Raw genomic sequence first — 26,896 nt, 5'->3', positions numbered from 1 at the left:
GAGCATGATATCTTTAATGATGAAGCAGTGGAGGTGTAATAACATAGCCCTTGCATGTGTAGGGTCCTGTGATTTAGGCTTCAGCACCTGATGTGCTTGGTCTAGAAGTAGTCAGTCTTCAGGCACAACAGGAGTCATTTGGGAAAAATAATTTTGATCCCATTAATCTTTAAATTATTTTGCCTTCCCCAATTATAAAGAACTTCCAGGCAGTAATGATTAGCAGTGATCTCTTGGCAAATTTGAGAGGTGATTGCCTCCACATTATCTTGTTAGGTGACCACATTCTCAACTCTCCTGTCAACGTGATCAGCTCGCTTACCAATAAACTATATCCATCTTGAAGCTATGGGGTTAATTCAATTAGAAGAGAGTTTGCGCAAGCGAGTTTGATTCATGAAACCCACATACAATGCCAATTCCCGGTAGTTGCAGCGAGGGTGTGCAACCTTTCTACAAAATGTGACCTGGGAGAAGTGCATAAACAAGTGGGGAAACCATCCAGGACCCAAAGCAGTGACAACTGAGATAGCAGGACCATATAGAGGGATGTTAGCGGCCATAAGGAAAGTACTGGAGGCTATTAAAAGGTATCAAATGGCTGATTTCCGCACTTTTATTTAATGCTGGAACATTGATAGCAAACTTTTTTCACCAAATTGAAGTCTTTCAAGCATATTGGGGTACAGAAAAATGTCTGTATAGTAATTTTTCAGTGTTTTCATATAAATTAGTAAAAACTTGAAATAAACACTTTTACCTCTCATCTGCAAGTTCAAAAACACCTGAATGTTCAATTCACCTAAAAATTTACATTTCTTTATTGTCCAAATTATGCTACTTAAGCAACTCCAAGTGCATGATTATTCATTGGAAGTAGTATACTAGAGGTTCTGCTCTGCATCCTGGAATTTTTACCTTAAAATAACAATTTCCTTACCTTTTCACCTTCTCAGGGGCCTGTGCACGAAAAAACCTGCAAATTTCCTTTGAATAAAAAACAATGTGAGTTTGGAATTGAATTGCAAATGTAATTCGCAGTCTGAGTTCTCATAGGAATGGCTCACAGGACCCAGCTTGCACCTAAAAGAATTGATCTCCTTTAAACAGTCATATTTCAAGAACCTCATCTCCTCTCAGTCCACAAATCCCCAGCGCCTCTTCGCCACCTTCAATTCCACCTCCGCCCACCCCCCTCCCTTCCTCACTCTCTGTCCGTGACTTTGCTACCTACTTTACATCTAAAATTCCCCAGGTGTTCCCCAAAGTTCTGTCCTTGGACCTCTCCTATTCTCACACGTCTTCACTAGGTGAAGTCATCATCTTGTTTGACCTCCATTATCATCTCTATGCTGATGATACTCAGATCTACCTTTCCTCCCCTGACCTCTCTCCTCACTCTTATTTCCAACTGTATCTCTGCTATCTCTTCCTGGATGTTCCAGCGATTTCTTAAACTTAATATATTTAAGACTGAGCTGATCATTTTCCCACCCCCCAACATAAACACGCTTCCCACCATTTCTTTATCAATTGATGGCACAACTATCTCCTCAACCCCAAAGTGCGCTGTCTTGGAGTTATCCTGGACTCATCCCTCTCCTTCAAGCCACATATCCAGAATCTCTCACAGTCCTGTCGTTTCCATCTTAAAAATATTTCCAAGATTAGACCCTTTCTCACCCAGGATGCCACTAAAACCCTCATACAATCACTGGTCATCTCCAGATTGGACTACTGTAACCTCCTCTTTTCTGGCCTCCCCAAATCCAATCTCTCTCCTCTCCAGTCTGTGCTCAATGCTGCTGCTCGGCTCATCTTCTTCTCCAAACACTCTACATCTGCCTCCCCTCTCCTACAAGCTCTCCACTGGCTCCATTTCCCTTTCAGAACCCAATTCAAAGTTCTCCCATTCACTTACAAAGCCCTCACCAATTCCTCTCCCATTTACATCTCGGACCTCATCTACCTTCACTCTCCTGTCCACCCTATTCGTTCAACAAATGCACACCGCCTCTCATGCCAATTCATTACTATCTCCCACTGCCGCCTCCAAGATTTTGCCCGGGCTGCTCCCCACCTTTGGAACTCTCTCCCTCTTTTCATCAGACTCTCCACCTCTCTACAATCCTTCAAACGGGCTCTCAAGACCCACTACTTCATCAAAGCCTTCCAGTTCTCATCTTAACTTGTTGCTATATGCTACTTAGAATGTAAGCTCTTATGAGCAGGGCCCTCTACCCTCTTGTGCTTCCCCTCCTTACTCTACTTTCATCTACTTCTTACTTCCCCTTGCTCTGTTGCTTATCTGGGTGTTATGGTCGCTAATGTAGCAATGTATATTATTCTTGTCCTCGTTCCTGTATTGTACTGTAAGTCACTGGTCAACCTATTTGTTTATGTACTATGTAAGGCGCTGCGGAACACTTGTGGCGCCATATAAATAAATTATAATAATAATAATTGACCCTTGTGAATAACTGTCTGCACCTCAGTGTAAACAGGAACGTGTTTCTTTCATCTCCTAAGCGACAAAGTAAATCCCTTCAAATTATGGGATCTGATTCATCCTCCTCAGAGGAGGTTTTCCTAAAATGCTGAGTACGCGCCTTTGCATTAGTTTCTTTCCCTGTGACATTGCACAGTAGGCTCATCCCCCTTTGGGTAATTTTCCAGGAGATTTTGGGTGATGTTTGTTAGATTTAATAGGAAACATAATTACATTTTCACAGCTCCTCATGGAAATCACTCATATAAAGCCCCTGTTTTGCTCCACTTAGCTGGCCATTCCAAGTCATAACACCTCCAGTCAGAAACCAATTGAAGGGCAACAAGTAGACATGAGACAATGCTATGGAGCTCTCTGTAAAAGGAGTCCTAGAGACTAGGATTGGCAGTAACACTAATGTCGGAGGGTCTGCCTTAGTTTTCTCATGGTTTTTTTCCCAGGCCACTTCTCCTTTCTCAAGGCTGCATATACGCTCAATGTACAGCCAGGCAGCTTCCATAGGAAGCGTCAGATGACTCATTGGCGACTCAAGATGGCAGGAGACTTTCAATATGACAAGTAGATTGCACTGTGCGGATATCATATTTCAAGTGTACCGTGCTGCCTGACCGTTTTGCAATGTCCGGTTGGAATGGGAAGTATGACTCATCACAGATGCACTTTGCATCTGCCCCTTATTGATTGTCACACTGTGATACCACATTATCGGTATATAATCGGGGCCTCGAGTAATGTAAGCGGGTGCCAGATCCTAAGTCACAGGATATTATTCCAGAATGTCAAGGAGACCATAGAATTTTGTGATGTTCTCCCGGACTCCCAGGAGAGTAGATCCGCTCCATCCTAATGCGTCATCATGGCCCAGCCCACCTACTGTACAATGCCATGAATCTCAATTCTCTGGGACATACTCCTCCCGCCTCTAACCATCTGGATCTCGTTGAGAGAACAATTAAATAGTAGGAAATTATGCAGAGAGCTGTAGAGATCCAACCTGCAGACTCTGGTGCAGAGCCATGACCAAGTTATTTATTTACTTTATAAATCTATTACTGAATTCAAATGAGAGTGGGGAGGAGGCCATGTACTGTAATAATGTTAAAAAATACCCCCTTTCATTGTAACATTATGGGAACAAATCACCTTAACCTACAATTTACATTTTGCTTCTAACACACAGACAAAAATGTAAGCAGTATTTTAGATACTAGTGCGGTTTAATGTTGAGATGATTTACTTTAATGAGACTGTACCTCTCATGTCTGAGGGACTTGGAGATGGTAATCTGTTTGTGGTTTTCTGAAACTTTGTTATGTGGCTGTTAATTTTATGCTTTGGGAATGTGCGTGGAGATCAGTGATTGGAGGGGGCGATAATACATTTTACAGCTCTAAGATAAGTGGGGAACAGACAAATATAAATGTGAAAACACTTCGTGGAAGGTTTGAAAATCTATGGGGGTGTATATATATATATATATATATATATATATAATGAGGAAAGGAAATTTTACTTTAACCTGTCATTACAACTGTTGTTCTTCAATCCATATTCTGTAACGTTAGATCTCCATTTCTCTTAATGTTAATGGATACAAATTGTACCGATTTTTTACCGCCACAATAAAATGCCTCATTTATAGAATACATGTAACATATCTGCCTACTCTCCTGGAACTTCTAGGAGAGCAGTGCAGCCTAGTGGATCCCGCCCATTTGGCTATTGTAGCGAATTGGAACAGGGGCTTTATGACACAAATTCATGTTTATCACATTACTATAGCCATGTCCCTGCTTCAAGATGCCACCAATCATGGTATTGCAGTCCGGGGGCGATGTCATGATGTTACAACTCACACAACTCATGCACCATAGTGAAGGTTTTTTTCTTTTTAACAAATGTTATAACATAAAGGCTTCATATCCATAGGCATGTTACTAGCAAAAATGCATGTGAAGCTCAAATGGGTTTGATAAGCAGTTTCATAGTGTTTTAGACCTCACTCTAAGCTTCTCAATGATTTTACATGTGGTACAGTACAGGTACATGCAAATAAAAAAAAAAAAGTTACAACCATCATTTTTTTTTTTATTTACTAACAGTTATTTATATAGCGCACACATATTTTGCAGCGCTTTACAGAGAATATCTGGTCATTCACAATAGTCTTTTCCCCAGTGCAGCTTACAATCTATATTCCCTACCACATGCTCACACACATACACACTACACAATGAAACACAAGTAAACTACCAGTGGGTACGGTACCACTAGAAACCATTGTTTTACATGTCTGTCTGAATCTGGTCATAAGCATTTGTTATATTACATTACTAGGGTGAACCTGGCCCTGGCTTACACTGAACTGACAGAGGAACTTTACCGTCTCCGTGACCTTACTACCCTCCAAAGTCAGATTCTGAGGTCGCTGCTGGAGGAGAAAGCAGGTATTAAGCGTCCATCATTTTGGGTGTACTGAGTAAAATGCTTTACATTTATAGGAATGCCAGCTATAAATGTATCCATGGCACTTTAGCAGCATATTGCACATTGGGGCAGATGTATGAAGCTCTGGGAAGTGATAAAGTGCAGAGTGATAAACAACCAACCAATCAACTCCCAACTATCATATTTTAAACACAGTCTGTAACATGACTGTTGGGAGATGATTGGTTGGTCGTTTATCACTCTGCACTTTATCACTTTCCAGAGCTTCATACATCTGCCCCAGTGTGTGAAACTTGCCCAGTTTATTCCATACCACCAACATTGCACATAGAACATTTGTCCAGTCCTGGGGCGTTACAATCTCTAATTGCCTGCTGTATTACCTTTGTCATCTCAACTTTGCTATTGCTACACTTGTCATTGTATTTTTTATGGAATTGAATGTATATATTTTGTATATTAAAGTAGAATATTTCTTCCTGTTTGAGCTTAAATGTTTTGCCCAGATTCAGAATAAATTAGACCAATATTTGTATCCAGTCTGATGAAGAATTGTGACCCCTCTTCCGACCCTGCCAGTGTGTAATCCATGCACTCTAGGTGCAAAGGTGAAAGATCATTATTACATGAGTCTGTATAACCTGTCCTCATTAAAAGAAGAGTCTTTGACCTGTTCAATTTATCTAACTTACATGATTAAACAACTCAAGGTGCACATCCACTAGCAGAAATGAAAACGATTGCACAATTACAACATTGTAATCGTGCAGTCGTTTGTCAGTCTGTGATGAGCCTGCACTGAACAAACAGTCGTTCAGTGCAGGCTCATCAATCATCTGCAAACATGCTTAACCTGACGTTATCATCAGTTGAACAGCATGTTTGCACGATGATAGATTTCTAAACAACCAGCGTTCACGCGCACCGCAGGTCGTTTTAGACATTTTTGCAAATGATTTATGAACGATTGTTATCGTTCAATCGCTCAACTTAATCGTCTAGTGGATGGGCACCTTCAGAACCAAGGAGATCTGTAGGTTGTTTATTTGTGTGTCTTGTTCAGTTTAACATGTTAATGTGACTTTTTGGAATGCATACAGTTGTGCCCGAGTACTTTATTTGCACCTAGGAGTGTGAAAACTTTTGTTTGCTAATCAAGGTTCACACTGCCTCTGAGCAAGAATGGTAAGCCTCCATGTTCTTCGACCACCCTTTGCTTATTTAGATATTAAACTTGAAAAGCCACATTTCTGTTGAGTGATCTAGATGTATCAAGCAGTGTAAAGAGTGGAGAAGTTGCCCATAGCAACCAGGCAGCTTCAGGGTAGCATTTATCAAGTGCATTCTATAAAATGATAGGTAGAAGCTGCTGGTCTAATTCTGCCATCTGTACACTGATTGGCACATCTCCCACTGTGCTTTGTACAAGAAATACTCATGCCTAATAACTTTAAAGACCACCCTAGTTCACCCACTGAAATGTATGCTCTCCACATAGTCACCATGGTCTTTTGCTTATGTTGTCACTTGTAAAGTAGAGGCATGAATGCATATAAAACTACGTCACAAATGTGTTGTACTATGTAAATGCCCCCTTGTGTATACTGTATACAGATCTACAGGCAACTGGACGCCCACTATTTGCTATCTGACCTATAATGGAGGTCTATGCTTTTGCAGAAAATGCTAGTTTCATTAATGATACTTTTGCTAGAAATTTTCATGAAGTCTATCTAAATAGATCAAGTGTATGTATAGCAATGTGTCACGGGAACATAAGATATATGCATCACTTTTTTAAACTATTATATTTTCTCTTTTCTAGGACAGAGACACTCGCCTCCACCTCGTCATTCCCCCTGCCCACTCCGACACTCTCCTTCTTCTCTCCGTCATTCTCCATCCTCACAGCGCCGATCCCCGGTCCCACAGTGCCCATCTCCCATCTTACAGAGAAGATCTCCTGTCCCACAGTCTCCAGTACATCAGCGCCGCTCCCCAGTACCACCATCCTCTCCCTCACGTAGATCTCCAGCACCATCGCCTTGCCCATCTCCTGCAAGCAATGAGATTTCATATTCTAAACCTTCAGCTCACCAGGCAAAGGCATCTTTCCAAGCCCGCCGAAGCTATTCTGAGATCAGTGAGCCTGCTCTGTATCCACGGTCACCCCGCTCCTTATGGATACCAGGAGGAACGTCGACTTTGCCAAAGCAGCGGTCCTACAATGACGGATATGCAGGCAGCCCACCTACTGTTCCCTGCTTCCAGGAACCTCCACAGCAATCCTCTGATGAGGAGGAGTGGAGTCCCCCATCCCCACCCAGTCCAGAGCCTGGAGCAATACGCTGTGCTTCCTTTTGTGCAGGGTTCCCTATTCCTGATGTGGCAAGCAGAAGAATGTCAGCATCCTACTCCCGTGCAGAACATGCACAGTCCTGGCCTTCCATCAATGTAAGAATTTGGGAAGGGGTAAATGCATAGGTTCAATTGTCAAGTGCACTAGTGTTGCAAGAGGAGGCTTGAATTTTAGCCATGCCTGAAGATAAAGTAATGCACTTTACCAAGAGACCCACCATTTTCTAACCAAAATAAAAAAGGCATAAATGAGATGTTATCACTCTCTTAGTAGGCATAATCATTGTTTCATAACAACAACTGATGTCTGTCATACTTTGGCTGTCAATGGCTCCATGGAAGCGGATGCTACTACAGTTCGATTTAATTAATTGGTTAAACTACCATCTAGTGTAAATTGCAGAGAAAAGAAATGCAGGTGCACACTGATAATAAAAAAAAAATCATAATAAACTCTTAACAGTTAACATGGAATATAAATAAGGTTCTTAGCCAAAACATTTCCATGTCAATTGTTAGAGTTAATATAATTGTTTTGCTCACCAGTATTTTTAGTGCTTATTGTGTGCACCTGCATTTTCATTTATTCTGCACGGGACTACAAGTCTCAGCATGGTGTGCAGTCCAGCCCCCCCCCCCTTTTTAATGACCAAATAAAGGTGCAGAGTGTATACTTCTACACAGGGCACAGAATGCCTGGGTAATATTCGTATCATATTTATGTTTGTACTATTATCTCTTACAGGTGTCTCAAATTTAGATTAGGATGTTAGTAATAATACTTTGGTATTATACAGTGTCGTCTATACATTCTATAACAGGGAAGACGAAATTGTTCACTGATTTGTGCTGGATATGGAAAGCTAAAAAAAAAGGATATAGTGTAAAAGCAAAGAGCATCACCTGTTATTTCTGGGTATTCTGCAGTTATGTTACAGTAACGGCATGTTTTTGGTGTCCATCCATTTTAGTTGAGCATACATTATTGTGAGAAAGTAACCGACCTAAAAATAAAAGTAAAGTAATATAAAACTAAAAGATCCTGTGCGACCCAATGATATGACTAAACTATCATGGATGCATGGCTGCAGCTATTTTCAGTTGCTGTTTCGTTTCAACTTTTAGACTTTGGTTGTCAGCAGCAAGTGAAGTGCACGCTTGGGTGGATTTATCACAGGAGATTTACTTGGCCAGTCAGACTTTCTACTCTTCCCCCTCATTAACTTCTTGGTAGTGTTAGCACAGGATAAAGCGCTGACTAATGAGTCTGAAGGCATTTTATCATACATACCATAAACAGATGAGATGTTTTTATACACTGCTGCTATAGTTAGGCTAGCATCCCAGCATGTCCAATTCATGCCATTAGCTCCAGCATGTTACACTTATGAAATCTTATATGCTTTGGAATAACAGCAGTTCGGTTCTTCCTGCACACTTGCACCTGGCCATCGCTTTGTTAGGGGTTTATATTTGTTACGACTTGCTTACAACAGACGGATTTTTTATTTTCGGTTCTGATGAGTTTGTAGTGTTCCCTTTAATAATACATTGTAACTCGCCCTTGCTCCATGAGTTACCAGCTCCAAAATAACTAAAACAACTGACCTAACAGACCTCCATTGTTAAGATATTTGGTGATTGGGACTGTGGCATAATTTGTCTCTATTATCCTTGTGAAATAAAGGATATTGCAAATTACCAGACAGAACTATGATCCTATGAAGACTGCAGACACAACCTGGAAACTACATGTTATGTAGTTACCATTTTATAATGCTTAAATATTTAAATATAAAGATTTATAGTTATAACTGCTATTTTGTATAACTAATTTTGTAACATGTTACAAGTTTTTGTAACTAATTACATTATTACTGTGACTTTAATGCTATACTACCAGCTACTGTAACTTTTACTAATATGCTCCACCCATGCATCAAGAGACACTGGCATATAATTGGTCCCCTAACCCACAACATTCCTGCGCTACTATCTTAAAATGGCAAACATAATTGATTCACCAGTTCATACTTGCCTTCTTTGTGGACGCCCCCTCTAGAGAGCCCAAGGACAAGGGTGTGTGTGGGGAGGAAGGGGGCTGTGATGACATGATCTGAATGATCGTGGCTCCACCATGGGTATGTAATGGTACAATTCGCCTATATCAGTAGTAAGGCAAGGTACACAGTACAACGACAGGCAATTGGGACAGTGGTCGGATTCCCTTCGTCCCGGACTATCCGTAATTGCCTGTACACACTGTGCAGTTTAATGAACAATGGAACAATATCTTGTTTCGGCTTCCATTAAACTGCACCACATCGTACACAATATCTTCTGATTGGCTGTGCAGAATGGCCAACCAAAAGATATCGTGTACGACCCGCAGGAGCACACAATTGTGCATACACACTGCACGATATGCACAATTTGTCATTTCAATTTGCATGGAAACGAAAAATCCTGCAGATATCATTGTAGCGTGTATGCAGCCTAAGAGAATCAGAATCTGTTATTTGGATGGGTCCTGCCAGACATTTCGGAACATTAACCAAGTAAATGGTCACATGGAAAACTAAGCTTGGGGGGGTGGGAGCACCTTTGTTAAATGTGACAGCACGGTGTGTTGGGGCTTTATAACCTAAAATAAATGTGCACAATATAAGTTATTAATTTCAATTTTGCAGCTTGTTACATGATTTGAGGCACGAAAGCTTTTCCAGCTCTTGTATAAAGAACTGTAATCTTGTAATGTGCTAATGATATCCTTCATAGATACACATGTTAAAATTCCTATAACTTGACTGAATTTGATAATAGATTTTTTACTTGTTGTGAAGCCAAATGAAAGCTATTGTTCTCTATTATCAGCCAGATCTGATAAAATAGACTAGCAGTCTGCAGTGTCCTCCAGTTAGTTTTATGACAAAACGTCTTCTCTGCATAGGAGAAAAAAAATAGTGTATATTAAAAGTATGTATTTTTTATTTCCCAACTCTACTTTCATCTTTCCCCCACCCCTTCCCTTTCTGTACCTTTTTCTCTTTCCCTGCAGTTACTGATGGAGACAGTGGACTCGGAGGTAAGAAGTTGTCCCCTTTGCCAGTTGGCCTTTCCTGTTGGATACCCAGATGACATTCTAATAAAACATATTGACTCACATCTTGAAAACAGCAAGATCTAACAGCAGCTTGTGATCACTCAGTGTGGGGCTCCATGATATAAAGATGCTACACACACTGATGGTCTACAGAATATTAATCCCCAGTTTTTATGCACTGTTGATGAACACATTATGTAGTGGTGATCATGAGTACCTATATACTCCTGTATGAAATACAGTATAATTACTGGTTGTGAACACACCTTGTTATACAGCGAGATTCACTGATCATGAACACGATGGGGTATTTTATAATTGCAACTATTTGCACAGTATAACGATGTTGACTCTATAGACACCACTATTAAACACTACAAACTGCACACTGACAAGAACACATTCCACTTTATAAAACCGGTAGCTCTCCAGAACTTGTGGAACTACAACTACTGTACCAGAATGCCATGTCCACCTATGGCTGCCATGACTAGCTGGGACCAATACTTCTGCAATAGCTGGAGAGCCACAAGTTGTTTACCTGTAACCTAAACAATCCTAAAGGGGCACTTAAATAAATACCCCTTTTTAATACAGGATTGAGATTTTTTTTACCTGGTTATAGAAGATTCAGTTAATAGGTTGAGAAAGTGATGGAATCAGTTATACAAACCTGATGAGCTCAGGGAGGACAGAAACCTCCCGTCCATGGAGCAGAAGGGCTAATCACAGGAGCAAAGCTACTCAGTTACTCAGCGCTTTTACAACAGTGGAAGCAGCCATTTTGTGAGCCCAAACTATTCTCAAAAGAATGTAGTATACTTACTTATTCCACCAGAATGTACAAGAGGCTCCATGATTGGAGAAGTTTTTCCGGACTCCTGGGACAGCAGTGCAGATTCCTAGATTCCACACACTTCCCCTTTGATGTGGGTGGGACAAGGATTTTTGGGGCATGACTTGTGGTAAATCTCATCATGATGGCCCTGCCACTGCTGCATTGCCTTGATGATGTGAATCACCTCACCACACCCCCTGCACTTGCTACTTTCACCCTATAGGATCTCCCAGGGGCGGAGATAGTCCTACAAGTAGGCATTGAGGTTACTACTTCTGAGTTCATAAAGTGCTTGCTTCTACTGTGTGTAAATATATGTGAGCATTAATGAGCTGGTATCATCACCTGTACCAAATACTTGGTCAAGAGTCAATGACTAATAACTAATCTGTTAATAAGATACACACATGTATTATTATTTTAGGATGTGTATACTTGCACATGTGTCTTTAATACTGTGCTGTGTAATATGCCGAGTGCCCTGAAAAATGAGTATACTGTAATAAATATACTGTGTATTTTTCATTGTATAAAAACAGTAAATATAACTGACATCTTGCTGGGAGATGTACTATCATGGTGCATTCTGTGAATAAGAGCTTAGGTCAGCCATAAACCTTAGCTGCTTATCAGTGGGTATTTGATATGATCATTTAGGTTTTTGTGACTGTATCATATGGTCGTCCACAGGCAATGTTACACCATCAAGAGTGAAAAAACAACCAACCATTTAATTGCTGTACACATTGGAGGCTCCAGCCACCATTGCTTGTAATAGGACAATATCTCCCAACCACCCCGCAAATGAGGGAAAACATCCTTATCGCAGACCGGCAGGACCATAATGCCATAATCGGGACGGTTGGGAGTTACACAAATAAAATGCTTACAGTTGTTTTTGCCGGCAGTAGAATACAACTGTTTAAAAGGGAACCTGCCAGGGAATAGTGATGGCCGTGTTGTAGGCCCTTACCCGCTGGCTTCAATAGTCATATTTTGTAAGAATTTGTAACACTATTGAAAGCATGTACACAGGGGGATTGGAACTTACTGGTTCCAAGGACCTCATAACCATCTGCACAGGATGTCAGATTCTGTTTGATATGTGATGTCACTAGTGTTTGCCTAACACCAGTGAATAATCAGCCTATCACATTGTGCAGTATACAAGTATTAGGGGTCTATTTATCAAAGGCAGAAAAACTCAAAATCCATTGAAAATGCATTTTTTTGATGGATTTAGGGATTCTCCCTATTTAATAAGCCCCGCAGAATGCAGTGGACATCGCCAGTAGTGGTCATTGCAGGGGCTTTTTACAAGGGGGATCCTACTGGATAAAAGCGCTGTATAGATAAAATGATTTTTATTTATTGCATATTAAAGAAGGACAACGGAGGTACATTGTATACTTGATGAACTCAATAGCAGATGCGGTAAAAAGATAATCATGCTTTATTATTCAAATGAAGCATTTTTTCTTATACTATCTAGTCAATTTTTTTTACACCTTTTTTTATTTCTACTAATCTGCACCTGTAAACTCCAGGATTCTAGGCGCAGTGCATGAGTATTGGGGACCCCAGACTGATCTGCAGTGTGGTAAGTCTATACTTACTGCTGTGAGTAAGTATCGCTGGGGAGCTTAGTATTGCTCAGCTATCCTGGTGATTTTAACAAATAACTACGTAAAATGTTTTCTATTACTTTGATGGCCCTTTAAGTTCCTGTTTTCTATTTGATAAATCGACCCCTAAGTGGTGCAACCATGTCCCCTTATTTAAATTGATGAGAGCCTGTAAAACAGTAACAAGTCAGGAGGCTGGTCTGTGCTCATCCTTCCCCTCCCCTCTAGCACAGCTAGAGTCAGAAGATGAGCTTTTAGCATACAGAATGGTGCCATTTTACAGGCCCTCTCTCAGTGAATGGGGGGAACAAAGGACACTGATTTATTGATACATGTACAAGGCACTGTATAATAAGTGAAATAATCTACCCCTCAGAGATAGGTTCTCTTTGAGTATAGATGTAGAATATCTGTGATTTACAAAAACGAGTTACTCAGTTTGCACCATGGTAGTACAGTACATCAGCCCTCCTGTTGCCTACGGACAGTAGAGGCAGTCATTTATGGAGTGACTGAATAGTATGCAATGTATCATTTTACTAGGAATGACCGTCATCACAAATTACACCTGTGGAACAAACAGTGAAAACTCAACCATGCAAAGGGCCCATACATTATTGTATCTCCAGCTCTGAATTTGGAGTGGGAAAGGTTGATTTTGTGCCTACTCATCTCTTCTCTATTGGAAGTTTCAGGATGGAAACGTTTCCTTCATTCCTCTGGTTAGCCTGAAGTGCTCCTAAGATCATTTGTGTGCATGATAAAATCTCTCATACCTAAACATTAAACTGGATGTAAGGTTCACAGCGGAGTCTCTTCACTCGCAAGTGTTGCTGTCATCTTTAAAACCATGTGAAGAAATGACTTTTTAGAGGTAGCTGTTGTTGGATGAGACCCAAGAGTGAAAGACAGACAGTATGGCACTATAATGAATGTGGCATTTAATGGACTAATTAAAGGACTAAAAGCTCTCTGCACCTCTTAACCCTCTCACTGCCAGATCAGCCTGCAGTGCATTGCCAAGAGATATTTCCATCGCATGCAGAAATGTGTCTCTGGTCAGGCCCTGGCATGCAGGGAGTTAAACACAAAGCTTCCTGATGGGAGTTGCCTCTCCCTGACGTGTTATACCTCAGCCTCTAACTTATGTGTAATGTATACATATACATAACATACCTATAGGTTTATATGAATATATATGTTTGTATATACACTGAGTCTGCACAACAGTGTCTGTATTTCTGGCTCTGCTGTTCTAATGTCTTCCCTCATTGTCTGATCTAGTGACACTGTGAGCCAGAGTGGTCTGCAGAGTGCTACTCTATGTGATGTGTGCAGTATGACAGTGATGTGCCGCAAATTTTGGGCAGCACTAATTTTTGCTCTGCAGCCTTCCTAGAGCCAGAATGTTTTATACAGTACACATGCACTGTGCATATGACACTGTGGTGCCAGCAGTGGAACATCCCATAATGTCGGTGTGGCATAATAATCTGCAGTTCTAGTAAACTGTGCTGATATGATATGCTGGTCTGCAGTGCTCAGTGTATGACATTCTGGTATACAGTGCATGGTGTGTCAAACTGCAGTGCAGTGTTCAGTAGGACATATTGCTCTGCAGTCTGTTGATAGAACATGTTGCTCTGCATTGTACAGAATGGCATACAACTCTGCAGTTCTTAATAAGTAACATATTGCACTGCAGTGCTCAATGAGGGAAAAGGGTACTCTGCAGATCGCTCAGCTGCTCTCACAGTTCTTTGCATATACCTGTCCTGTGTAAATGAATAAAAAGTGTTTTTTTATTACAATGTCTGTCTGTTAGGTTTCTCCTAACTTGAGTAACCTGTGACCAGTCCCTAGAATGCACCGTCCATTGGTTTGGTTTGTGGTTTTATTTTTTTCTTAGTGTTAGAATTAGAAATTTACGATTAAAGAGAACAATTGTATAAAAAGAAAAGTCTAATTTCTGAACTTGTGAACAGACCGGCTTATTCACCTCTACAGTGGAAACAGAAAAAAAATGAATTTTGAAATGACAAAAGGCGATGGTCATTAAGTGGTAGTCAGCTGGACTTTGATGTGATATTTTTACTGTTTCCACTCAGACCAATTCCAGAGCATATTGCTTTTCCAGAGGTGTTTCCAAAGACCAAGGAGAGCATAATGAAATGTCCTGCAATGAGATGCAGGTCTATGACATCACTGGCATTGCTGAAGGTATGAGCAATCTACAAAGTGCACCCAATCTAAGAAGTATATTAGGTGCACACTACAAAGTGGTTTTCCACTAGAGCGCCTGTAAGGCTCACACCTACTGCGTGGTCTTGGGACATACCTCCACCAGCAACTAGTGCATATATATATATATATATATATACACACACACACACACATGTATGTATATGTATATATATATATATATGTATGTATGTATATTTTCCCATTTAAAACTTCCTCAGTATAGCGACAGGAGTATCTGCAGTGTTAACGGTTATATAGGCAAGGGGAAGCTTCGCCACAGGTGGTCTTCACTGACACAGTGCTTGATAGATAAGGAGAACCCCTATCTCCAGATAAAAACTCTTAATTTTCCCTATAATTAGAGCAGTGAAAATACAGCATGATATACATATTTTGAAAATTACATATGCTCAAGTTGTTTCATTTTATTTGACTCCGTAATACAGCCATTGTTATATATAAAGTAGCATATAGGATCCCACATTTGCAAGGTCGCGGGGTCTCTCCTCTTCTATCTTACCAAACCCCGCCCTCCCCTACACTTAATCTGAATGTGACAACTTTCGGCTGATCCCAGGGTCCCGGCCTCAATGCATCTCGCCCCTCACTCTGATTGGGCTGTCCCTTCACTACCTCCCCTATAGTGGGAGCTGTTGTTGATTAGTTTGGGTGGCAGAACTCCTCCCGCATACATCCAGCTCTCACTGTGCATGTCTAACTCAGGACAGATCATGCACAATCTATATAGAAATATCCAATAGTGGATTTACTTAACCCATTCAAAGCTCTCCAGAGTACGAGGCATGGCTATTAAATAACGAGAATGATAATACAATTAACAATAAATTATAGTAAGTACGTTTTAACTCCGTTCCCCATCTATGTACTCCCCTTCTGCATTCACACACCGCTGCACTCTTATTTTCTATTGGTCAAAGCCATGCTGTAGCTCATTATCTGTCAGCTGTCTCGTTTTCTTCTTTACCTCAGTAACTGATGCAAAACAGGTTCCCTTGAGTACAGATTTGACCTTAGGGAAAAGTCACATGGTGCTAGGTCTGGCGAGTATGGAGGGTGTTCTAGCACTGCAATCTGTTTATTACCCTAAGTGCTTCAAAGAGAGAGCTGTGTGGCTGGTGAGTTGTCCTGATAGAGGATGAAACTCTGGCCTCTTCTGATTCTTTCTTGCAAAGCTGCTAGGACATTTTTGCAGTAATGTTAATTTATCATTTAGATGTCGACCGTTAATTCGAACAATTTTCAAAAAAAATTCCACTTTTTCATTTGCTTTTGATGTGCCTTCTGGGACGTTTATCATCTTTGACATCCTTATGAGAGTCACTATATATTTTGTGCCACTCAAACACACGTGCATGTAACATTCAATCTACCCCGTAAACTTGGTTAACATATGGAAAGATTTGGTGGGCGTTTTGTTCAATTTAACTAAAAAGTTTAAGTTAACACGTTGCTCTGCTTTTGAACTAAGCATTTTATGAAGCATGGAAAAACACAACTTCTTCGAACGCTGTGTGACAGCAAACTATCTGTGCAAGAGGGGTGAAACTTTTTTTGGATAGTCCAAGGTCAATGTTCCCTTTTAACTCACGCAGTATAGTCTATTTTTACAAATAAGTCTCTTTATTTTTTTTTTTAAATCATGTATTTTTTATTCCAATTTTTTAAAAAGTTACACCCAGGTAGGGAAAACAGGCATATAATAAAGATGGCAGACATAAAAAAAAAACGCTGTGTGACAGCAAACTATCTGTGCAAGAGGGGTGAAACTTTTTTTGGATAGTCCAAGGTCAATGTTCCCTTTTAACTCACGCAGTATAGTCTATTTTTACAAATAAGTCTCTTTATTTTTTTTTTTTAATCATGTATTTTTTATTCCAATTTTTTAAAAAGTTACACCCAGGTAGGGAAAACAGGCATATAATAAAGATGGCAGACATAAAAAAAAAAAAAAAAAGTATACAGAAGCACATATATCAAGAAAATCAAATAACAATAGAAAAGAGCTACCAATAAGACACCAGATATAATAAAATAACATTACCTACAGGATAAATTCTTAAAAAATACCCCACAACACTGACAGATGATTGAGCAACACCCAAAGGCGCCATTCGGGTGCACTCAGAGAAAGGAAAACAAAAAACGACAATGGGGTTCATACAGTATACATGAAATAAAATTATTAAAAATACAAAGATCATACACCCACCACAAATATAGATCTCCTATATATAACCTGCCATCCCACCCTTACCTATAAACTAAACAAATATATAAAAAAGAAAATAATAGCACCCAAAACAAACATCCCCATAACCCCCCACACCCTGTATAACCTAACCCCCAACCTAGGCATACCTGGATCCCGCCTAAATATACTTACTCTAAAATTACCCACCCGCTAACTAAACCTACTCTAAATTACCGAAACCTAACTTAATCCCCCCAAGCCCAATAAAGGATAATAGTGTAGCTGCATAAAAGACAAGGGCAACAAAAGAAATGACCTTACACTAGACTAGACAAACCCCAGCTCTCCCGCAGTATTTTAGAAATGAGTACACTGCTTAAGAAAAATGGTAGTTTGTTACAGTCCTAGATATAACAATAATGGATAAAAGTTTTGAACATGGCATACAAAAACGGTATACCACATCACATAATAAAATGCTTCAAGATATTAGTCCGGCCAGGTCTCGAATATCTGAAAAAACAAAGTTGATGCGATAGTCCCAACCCAGTATAGATAAAGAAAAACGGGAACATCCAGCATACATTAACTGTAAACCCTGGTATCTTGGCACAGATAATAAAGGTAAAGAAGATCTCTTCAGTTGTACAAAAGCAGTGTCAGAACACTGAGGAGAGTTAGGTAGCAAATAGAATCAGGATTATAACATCCAATGATTGAAATCTATTTGGGATAAAGCCAGTCATAGAAGATGTGAAGGCCACAGACTCAGGAAACTGCCGCACCACTGGCTCATCCACATCACAGCACTTCCCAGGAGCAGTACATAAAAGAATGGTGTCCACCTTCAGATTGTCAAACTTTGTGAGGAGCCTTGTGGTAGAGGAACTAAAAGCCTGAAGGATTCTTTGCAGGGAGATAACCATATTTAAATTTAAATATATTTTGCAACAGGAATTATAGTGTCACTGTAAATGTAATATAGGAAATGTACGACAAGCTACAAATCCAGCAGGAGAAAGTGTCCCAATGCAGGAACTCACAACGGGAAGATCATGACAACAGCTGTGAGGGAGCCCTGTGGCAAGATGGCGGCGGCTAGCACACCAGCAGAAGCCACCAAGGAAACAGGTAGGCAAAAGTTACCAGGCTGCAAAGGTGCTGAGGAGTTACAAGAAAGGAAATCCAGATGGACTCTAAATCAGGAGGTTGGATCAGTGCAGCCACAGCTTCAGCGTTGTTATACAGAGCAGTACACACCCAAAATGGCGGCAGCGAACACTCAGTTCATCTCACATCACCCTGACAAATCAGACGAAGCCAGAGATCACGGAGACCGGTTGAGGGCACTTCGAGGGACTTAGCTGTCAGCTGGACATAGCACAAAAGAACAGCCACCGGAGCCAGAAGCACCACAGCGCGGGACCCAGCCAGAGAAATCAGGTAAGCAGACATTGATGAAAAGCACACCGGATTACCGCAGCAAGTGTAGGAGAGGATACTGCCACAGTAAACAGGATAAATAACCAGGATTGAGCAGGAGAGCTTGCAAGAAGCATCCTACACAATGCTACTCCAAGCCATGCCCCAAGTACAGTCTCTTTATATAATAGCCACACCTCATGTTCGAGGTAGAGCTGAGCATATTAGAAACTGTAGTGGTTGCAAACAAGGGTTGATTTAAAAATTAAATACTTTTAGATAGTTCTTTATTAACCTTCACACTGCCCTACCCACTCAAAGGATGGTATGCATTCGGGATGCAGACGGTCTAATTGCCGACCGTCGGCATCCTGACTGTCTAATCCGGCAAGGGTCTAATGCAGCTTTTCCCAAACTGTGCGCCGTGGCACCCTGGGGTGCTTTGGGACACTTGCAGGGGTGCCTCAGGTTGGTTGTCCAGCACAAAATAAAATTATTTATGGTCAATGTAATGTAAATATGTGGACCAACAGATGTGCAAACCTGTCCAAGACCACATAACTAAACCTGAGGATGACTGGTAAGTGCAATTTTCTTAATTGTTTTCTCAATAACAGATTTTTGGCTTAGGGGTGCCATGAAAACAATGCTGATACTCTAGGGCGCCAGGATTCAAAAAAGTTTGGGAACCACTGGTCTAATGACAGGCGTCGAATTCCCAACGCCTGTCATTTTATCTACGCCGGGAGCCCGACGCCTGGCATACCAATCGAAGGTAAACCCGGGAGCGGACAGGGTCGGTTAGGTTAGGGGCAACAGATACCCTAACCTACTTTCATGCCGATCCCCAAAGGATGTATAAGCAAAGACAAAAAACATTGTGTTGCTCTATTAGGCCAAATGCATGATCCATGTATCAGTGGTACAAATAATGAGCAACAGGCAGAATTTTTTTTAAGCTGCTGATATTCAGCAAATAAAGATTAACATAAATCCAGTTTTATGCTATTTAATTTGAAATTGTTCTGCAAAGATTTTTTTTTATATTTGTCCATAGGTGTTTGGAATTGAGCAATGCATCACTGACATCTTGAAAGGTTAGTAAACAATCACTACAAAAGTGCTTCCCATATAGGGCCTGATTCAGACCCACTCGCGAGCGGCTGTACGCTCGCAAGTGGGTCGATGGTCTGCACTGAGCATGCGCACGACGGAGGGAGCTCCGTCGTACGCATGCGCCAGACACGACGAGCGAAGGACTTTCCTTCGCTCGTTGTGTCCGATCAAAGGGGGCGTGCTGTCAATGTTGATTGACAGCACGCCCCCTTTGGTGGGCGTGCCGGGGGCGTGCCTCCCTGACGGGGGCGTTCCCACGGGAACGCCTCCCGTCAGAAGCCGGCCCACTGACATCACTAGTGATGTCAGTGGGAGTGATTTTGGCTCTGATAGAGCCAAAATCACTCCGGAGCTTGCGGTTGAAAACCTCAACCGCAGGCTCCGGCTCGCAATTTCGATGGTCGCGATGGTCACGACCATCGCGGCCATCAAAATGCACGCTCGTATAGCCTGTGGGTGGTGACCCACAGCTATACGAGCGTCCAGGAGGACGCTCCATGAAAAAGGAGCCCGGCCCTCATGCAGAGCGTGCGCTCTGCTCAGAGCGTACGGCTCTGAATGAGGGCCATAGTTTCCAGGGACAACCTCCGGCTATAAGAAGTTTCGTTCTACCTATTTTAAAAAATGTAACAGCTGCACCTTATAATTTTTTTGTTACTCTGTAGATAATATACTCTTTCAATTCCTATTTTCTTGGCTTTGATAAAACATTTTAAAATCTATGCAATGAGAAAATTGGGGTGGTATGTGGGGAGATGTGATTGGAAATGTGCACTGTACATGGGGACTTCAGGGTATGTGGGGTAATTTTATGGCATGCAGGATCTGTGCATGCGGGGGCATTTTGAAATGAGAGAGAGGGAGGGGGAGAGAGAGAGAGAGTGTTGTGGGTGTAGCACTCACATCAGTCCAATGTTTCCAGCAGCGGGGTGCACAGCAACCTGAGGGCACTTGGGGCATCCCAGCATATCCAAAAAATAGAAAATAGGCAGGCACTCACCAAATAAAGTAGCTTAAGGTCATACTGTATAACAAACAGTGAGGTACAGACCAAGGGCAACATTTCGGTTGGTAACTCCAACCTTTGTCAAGCCGTCCAACAACACAGCAGATCAAAAAATTTATTCAAATACAGCTCCAATAGAGCACACACCTTACCTGTCTGGTTGGCTCCTTAAATGTCACCCACACGTGGCGCGCAAGGCAGCATGCGCTCCAACTATGGAACGCAGAAAACGGAAGTAGCGTCACTTCCTGATAGCGCGTCCTAACAACATGAAGTAACCCAGTACGCAGACATACCCACCTGGTAACCTGTTGCTAAGCAATGGGAAGAGTCCGGCAAAAACTAACAAGATCTAGAGATCAATATTACTAGCATAACTGGAGGGCAAATATAGGCCACTATAGTTCAATAACATGGTCTAAAGAAGATCCACAATATAGCATCTAATCTTAAATAGGACGAGCAGCCACTGCGCCAAAAAATGGTGAGTAACATTACAAGAAGCCAGCCACACACCAGAAAAAGATATATTACAGCAAACCTCAATTATTACAAAAATTAGAAATACATTAACCTTTATATCCACTTAATCACCCAGTGGTATATCAATATAATCCATATTAAAGATGCCTAATATTTTTCAAAACAAATCTAAAAAGACATCCTGTGTAGATATCTAGACAATAACAATTCACCTACAACACATAGTTAAATAGACACAATACAAAAAATATAACAAATAAGAATAAATAGAAAAAAAGGTCTCAGTGTTATGTACAAACCATGGGCCTGATTCAGAGCCACTCGTAAGCGGCAGCTCGTTCGCTCTGAGCGATGTTTGCCCAACTGCGCATGCGTACGGATCGTTATACGCATGCGCGAACCAGTCAGTGCGGCCGAAATTCATGTGCTCGCAAAATAGCGAATGACTGCTAATTTGAGTGACAGAAAGAGGCGTTTGTGGGTGGTAACAGGGGAAGGTGCTTGAAAACGGGGAGTGGAGATCCGATCGCAGGCGTGCTTAAAGGTCAAAACGGGCGTTTTATGGGTGTGCATATTTAAAACAGCAGCGTCATTGACCACGTCACTGGGTTATTTTATAGCCAGAACTGCTCGCAAAATTGTGGTAGCAAAAACCAACCACAAGAATAGCGAGCAGTTCATACCCTGTTCGATGTACTCGATTAATCTAATAAATAGCGGACATGACGTAGGATGCGAGCGGCCAGGGGGCGTAGTTTCCCAAAAAACTACCGCAAGTTTTGTACGCTCGTTCAGACCTAGAGGCGTGAACAGACCGCAATCAGCGAACGGTTCATTTGAATAGCCACCCCTATTTTCTGGACGAGCGAGCGCTAATTGCGTCCGGCTCTGAATCAGGCCCCATATTTGCAAATAAAAAGAAAAAGTTTTTCCAGATCTATTTCAAAAACACACGTAGTGCATTATGTTCATTCAGGCCACGAGGGGCAATAGTATCTAATCTGAAGATCCATTTGGCTTCTAACCGGTGCAAAAGTTTCTCACGATCTCCACCCCTTTGAGGTGGGGGAACCCAATCAGGCAACATCTGAGAGATTAAAGCTGGTGGCCCATCTGGACCCAATGCCTCGCAACTGGTGTATCAGATTGACCATTATTAAGAGCCAGTCTAATTGAGCTTCTATGATTCGCCATCCTGTCCCTAAAGTTCCTTGTTGTCAGGCCCACATAGGCTAATCCACATGGACAGGTTATGACATATATAACAAAATCCAGTGTACAATGTAGTCGGAACCGGATAGGAATAGATACACCAGTATGTGGATGTGGAAATGATGGACCAGCTACCATTGATCGACAGGTCATACAATTTGCACACTTAAAACAACTCTTTGTTGGGCTAAGCCATATATATCTCTCAGCTCAGATTCTGGTCGTTTAAGTGTTTGCATCAAAAGTTGTTTCAGATTAGGACCACGTTTGTATGCCAATATAGGTGGACGTTGTGCACATCTTTTCAATACAGGGTCCGTAGCTATGAGAGGCCAGTTGTGTTTAATGGCTCTCGGGATGTTACTAGAATTAGTATCCTACCGACTTGTATAGATCATCCGACCCTCCACAGCTACCTTTTTTGGTGATGCCCGGGAGATACTACTAGCTTTGTACAAACACTGCAAGATTACTCTGTTTGAATAGCCCCGTTCTTTAAAGCGATCCTGCATTTCTCTTATTTGGGTCTCCCGCAACACTCACATAAATTGCGATACCGGCAAACTTTCCTTTAGTTTAGGTTGATGATGGCTGGATGCACAAAGAAACGTATTCCGGTCAGTAGTCTTCCTAAATAATCTGGTCTGAAGACAGTCTCATAAAAGTAGACCGTCACATCCAAGTAATCTATGGAGTGTTTGTCAATCTTAGCTGTTAATCGTACTGGGCTCTGAAGATTGCTCAAATATGAGACCATATCCAAAAATGACTGCTCCGTGCCTCTCCAAATCATAAAGATGTCATCAATCTCATATCTATGCATAAAAGCATTAGCATACGCGGGCGCCAGGTTACTGCCCATTGCGGTACCAGAGCATTGTTTATAATATTTATTGCCATATAAGAAATGATTCTCATTAAGTACTAGTTCAAGGATAAATTCGATAGGAGGTCCTGTATGACCAAACTCAATAAAGAAAGACCGTACAGCATCTATACCAGCCCCGTGGGGGATTATGGTATATAGCGAACAAACCAAGTCACCAGTATCCTTAAGATAACTAGGGATTTTATGTATGATTGGTTGCAAAAAGCTATCCACAAATAGTGCAATAGGTTGTAGGACCGACCCTTGTGCAGACACAATTGGGCGTCACTGTGGCTTTATTAAGGTCTTATGTACCTTCGGTAAGGTATATAGTATCGGGCATCTAGGGTACTCAACCGTAAGGAAGTTAATGACCAACTCATCCAACCAACCACACTTCAATGCTCTATCGATCATAAGATCAACCTTGTCCTTAATGCCCAACATGGGGCTAGTATCACAAATAGTATATATATTTACATCTGCAAGGTGGCTTTTGATGTCATTATCATAGTCCACCCAGTCCATCAACACCACCGCACCCCCCTTGTCAGTGGGGCGGATCACCAGGTCAGATTTGTCCATCAGTGATTTGAGGGCCTTCCTCTGCTCACATGACAAATTATCATAGAAGTTACCACTCACATTCTATATATATATATATATATATATATATACACACACACACACACATACAGATGTAGCCAGCCTCATCGTTGCGGCAATGCGCCCGTACGTACACACACGCATTGCGGTAAAGCACAGAAATCGCCAGGCTGCGAGCACTTGCAGGCAGCGATTACCCCATTAAAGTCTATGGTGTGCTCGTGCATGCGCACGCCATAGATGCGGGCACGCTAGTCATATATTATACCACCCACATGCCTCTCACACATGGACACATTTTGGTAAGTATAGTTGGACTGCAGACTGTCCGTCCGTCCCCCCCCCCCCCCCCACACACACACACTTGGACTGCCCCCTCTCTGGAGTGGTTGCCTACAGTGGGTTGCATTTATCTAGCACCTTCTAGAAGGTAATAGCTACAATCCGATTGGGGTATATTTACTACAGTGCAGGTTTTTAGAAGTGGAGTTTTTGCCCATAGCAACCAAAGTATTTATGCAATAAACCTCTGTTCTCCAATTTAGCAAGACTGCTAGAATGGGGATTCAGCCCTTGCTTGAAGAGGTAACAGTCTTTTCATCCAGCCACACTGACTGCACACCAGCTATCATCACCAATGCCTTTCAACATACTGTGTTTTTAAAGGTGATCATGACGGGTTGGGTATGGGATGCCGGGGGTCAGAATCCCGACATCGGCATCCCAACAGGGTTAGCATACCGAAATTTGTTGGTGTGGCCGGAAGCTGGCCACACGAGGTTAATGGCGGCCGCGGCACTGAAGGGGTTAACCCCTGTGCTGCAGCGCCATTTTTAAATGGACAAAGGGGCGCTAGGCGCCATGTTAAAATCTATTACCGGCGCTAGGTGCCGGGTGTGTGGGGGGATTTCATTCTGTGCTGCCGCGGCCGGACCCGATCTGTGGCCAAGGCAGCGCTGTGGTTTAACCCCTGGTGCGCTGCACCAAGGGGAGAATTGCGATGGGCGCACACTGGGGGTCGGGAACTCTGGTACCCCAGCGCGGAGAGGCCACCCACTGGGAGACCAGAGAAGCTGGCTCCCAGTGCCTCGTGACTGGCCAAGATAGGGTGCACAGGGGGACCGGGCTAGCCGGCTCCCTGTGCAGTGTTAGAGGGTGCGCTGGGGACCGGGAGCCTATCTCCCGGGGGCCCCAGCAGCATGGCCAAGTGGCTGCACGCTGGGGGACAGGGAGAGCCAGCTCCCCGGACCCCCAGCGCTGTGAGCAGGATACAGCAGACAGCCCCAGCAGTCCAGGACTGCAGAGCTAGGGGAACCCAGCGCTGAGCACTGGGCAGTGTAAAAAATAAATATAAATGCATTTAAAATGGCTTGTGCAGCACTGAGCCAGGGACAGGGATGTCTTGGGCTGCAGCGCTGCAAGTGTGTAACAGCGTGATGCAGGGCACAGGCTTGTGGTGTACATAATAAAACAATGTATTTTAAATGTATAATTTAAGGAAAAGTGCACTTACCTGTGGTCTGTGGAGGTCCAGGGGGATCTGGAGCTCTCTGTGGGCTGCTGGGTCCCCCAGCCTCCTCCCTAGGGGAATAAAATTACCTCCTATGCAGCCTCATGCCTGGAAGTGGTATGAGGGGGTGCATAGCGAGCTGGCTAAGGCAGCCAGCTAAGTGGGTTTAGGGAGCTTCAAATCGCTTCCCTTCCATGGTCAGGAAACCGTGCACGGGGACCCTGCTTGGCCACCTCTGGAGCTCAGATTCAGGCAGAGGTAGGAAGCTTGGTCCCTTAGCAGATTCCTAGAAGTAGGGTTTTGTAGGGAAACCTTAGCTCATCTAGGGCCGGGGGGACTCCTGGGTGGCGACCAAAACCCCAGGTAGCCTCAGGCTCAGGGGAGTGACCTCTCCCCTCTGTCCATACGGACAATGTTAAACGTGCATGTGGCTAGCACATGCACAGGTCATGCACTTTAATTGATTGGTTGGAAACCACAGGGCGGGCTTACCCCCTGCGGAAATGTGTATTGGAGTGGCATAAAAGAAGGCTTCGTGCCTGGTAAAATTGTACATATTTGACAATCCTTTGTGGAGGAGACCTGCTGTTTGATTCCTGTAACATCTTATGTATGCTGATATTCCCCTTCACTCCGAAGGGAGGATCTTTTTTAAGACTGAGAGCAGTAAACACCTTTGCCTTTAAATTCTACTACATCTGTACCCTGCGACCAACAGAATTGCGCAAAACGCTATTCCGTTCTCCTGCTGTACTGGGTAAGAGCTCTGTGTCTCCAAGTTCAAGCCCTCTGCCAAGCTACCGTGCAGACCTGGTCCATTGCGAGGGATCAGGTGGGAACAGCAGACACCGAACAGGAGGTGTGTCCGCACTTAATCAAACGCATACGCAGTAGAAGCGGTTCCAGGTGCCGAGGCAGGAGCCTGATTGTAACGTAAAAAGCGGTTCCAAATGCCGATGGTAGAGTTTGGTGGAGGCAGCATCGTTACATGCCCACGGCGCAGTGGGCGGAGTCAGTGACAGGCGGTCACTGACGGTGAGTGGGAGTCCAAAAGCACTAACCCGTGACCAGGGCCGGGCTAGGCAAAAGGCGTCTGGTCACATCTGGTGGCATAGCGGTGGGATAATCCCAGGCTGCTTTTCGGTCACCCGACGAGAGAAGCCGAGTTACTCAGGAGAGGAGTAACTGCAGTTCAGGAGAACGCGCAGGATGGCTGATTACAGCGAAACATCCAAGAATGATCTTGAGATGGTGTGCCAGGAAAAGGGCATTCCACTCCCTTACAGTGAAACCGCAAGCGACATGAGGAAGGCACTCAGGGACTGGGAGGAGTTGC

General features: G+C 42.6%; 1 protein-coding gene across 3 annotated transcripts in view; it reads left to right on the top strand.

Moving 5' to 3' along the window:
- TBKBP1 (TBK1 binding protein 1) overlaps nt 1-14,692 on the top strand; it is a 100,576-nt gene extending 85,884 nt beyond the window's left edge. The window contains exons 7-10 of one of the 3 annotated variants that reach the window (XM_088474583.1): nt 4,847-4,956; nt 6,783-7,411; nt 10,374-10,400; nt 13,425-14,692. In XM_088474583.1, coding sequence (XP_088330709.1) covers nt 4,847-4,956; nt 6,783-7,411; nt 10,374-10,400; nt 13,425-13,430 — 772 coding nt within the window. In that variant the 3' untranslated portion in view covers nt 13,431-14,692. Of the gene's footprint in view, nt 1-4,846; nt 4,957-6,782; nt 7,412-10,373 lie in introns of all 3 variants that reach the window. The other 2 variants (XM_088474582.1, XM_088474581.1) reach the window with 2 other exon arrangements.
- The last annotated feature ends 12,204 nt before the right edge of the window (nt 14,693-26,896 follow it).

The sequence above is a fragment of the Taudactylus pleione genome, unplaced genomic scaffold (assembly GCF_031769625.1).
Source record: "Taudactylus pleione unplaced genomic scaffold, aTauple2 ptg000155l, whole genome shotgun sequence".
Taxonomy (NCBI): domain Eukaryota; kingdom Metazoa; phylum Chordata; class Amphibia; order Anura; family Myobatrachidae; genus Taudactylus; species Taudactylus pleione.
The sequence above is the reverse complement of the archived record's forward strand: the minus strand, read 5'-3'. Positions and strand labels throughout refer to the sequence as shown.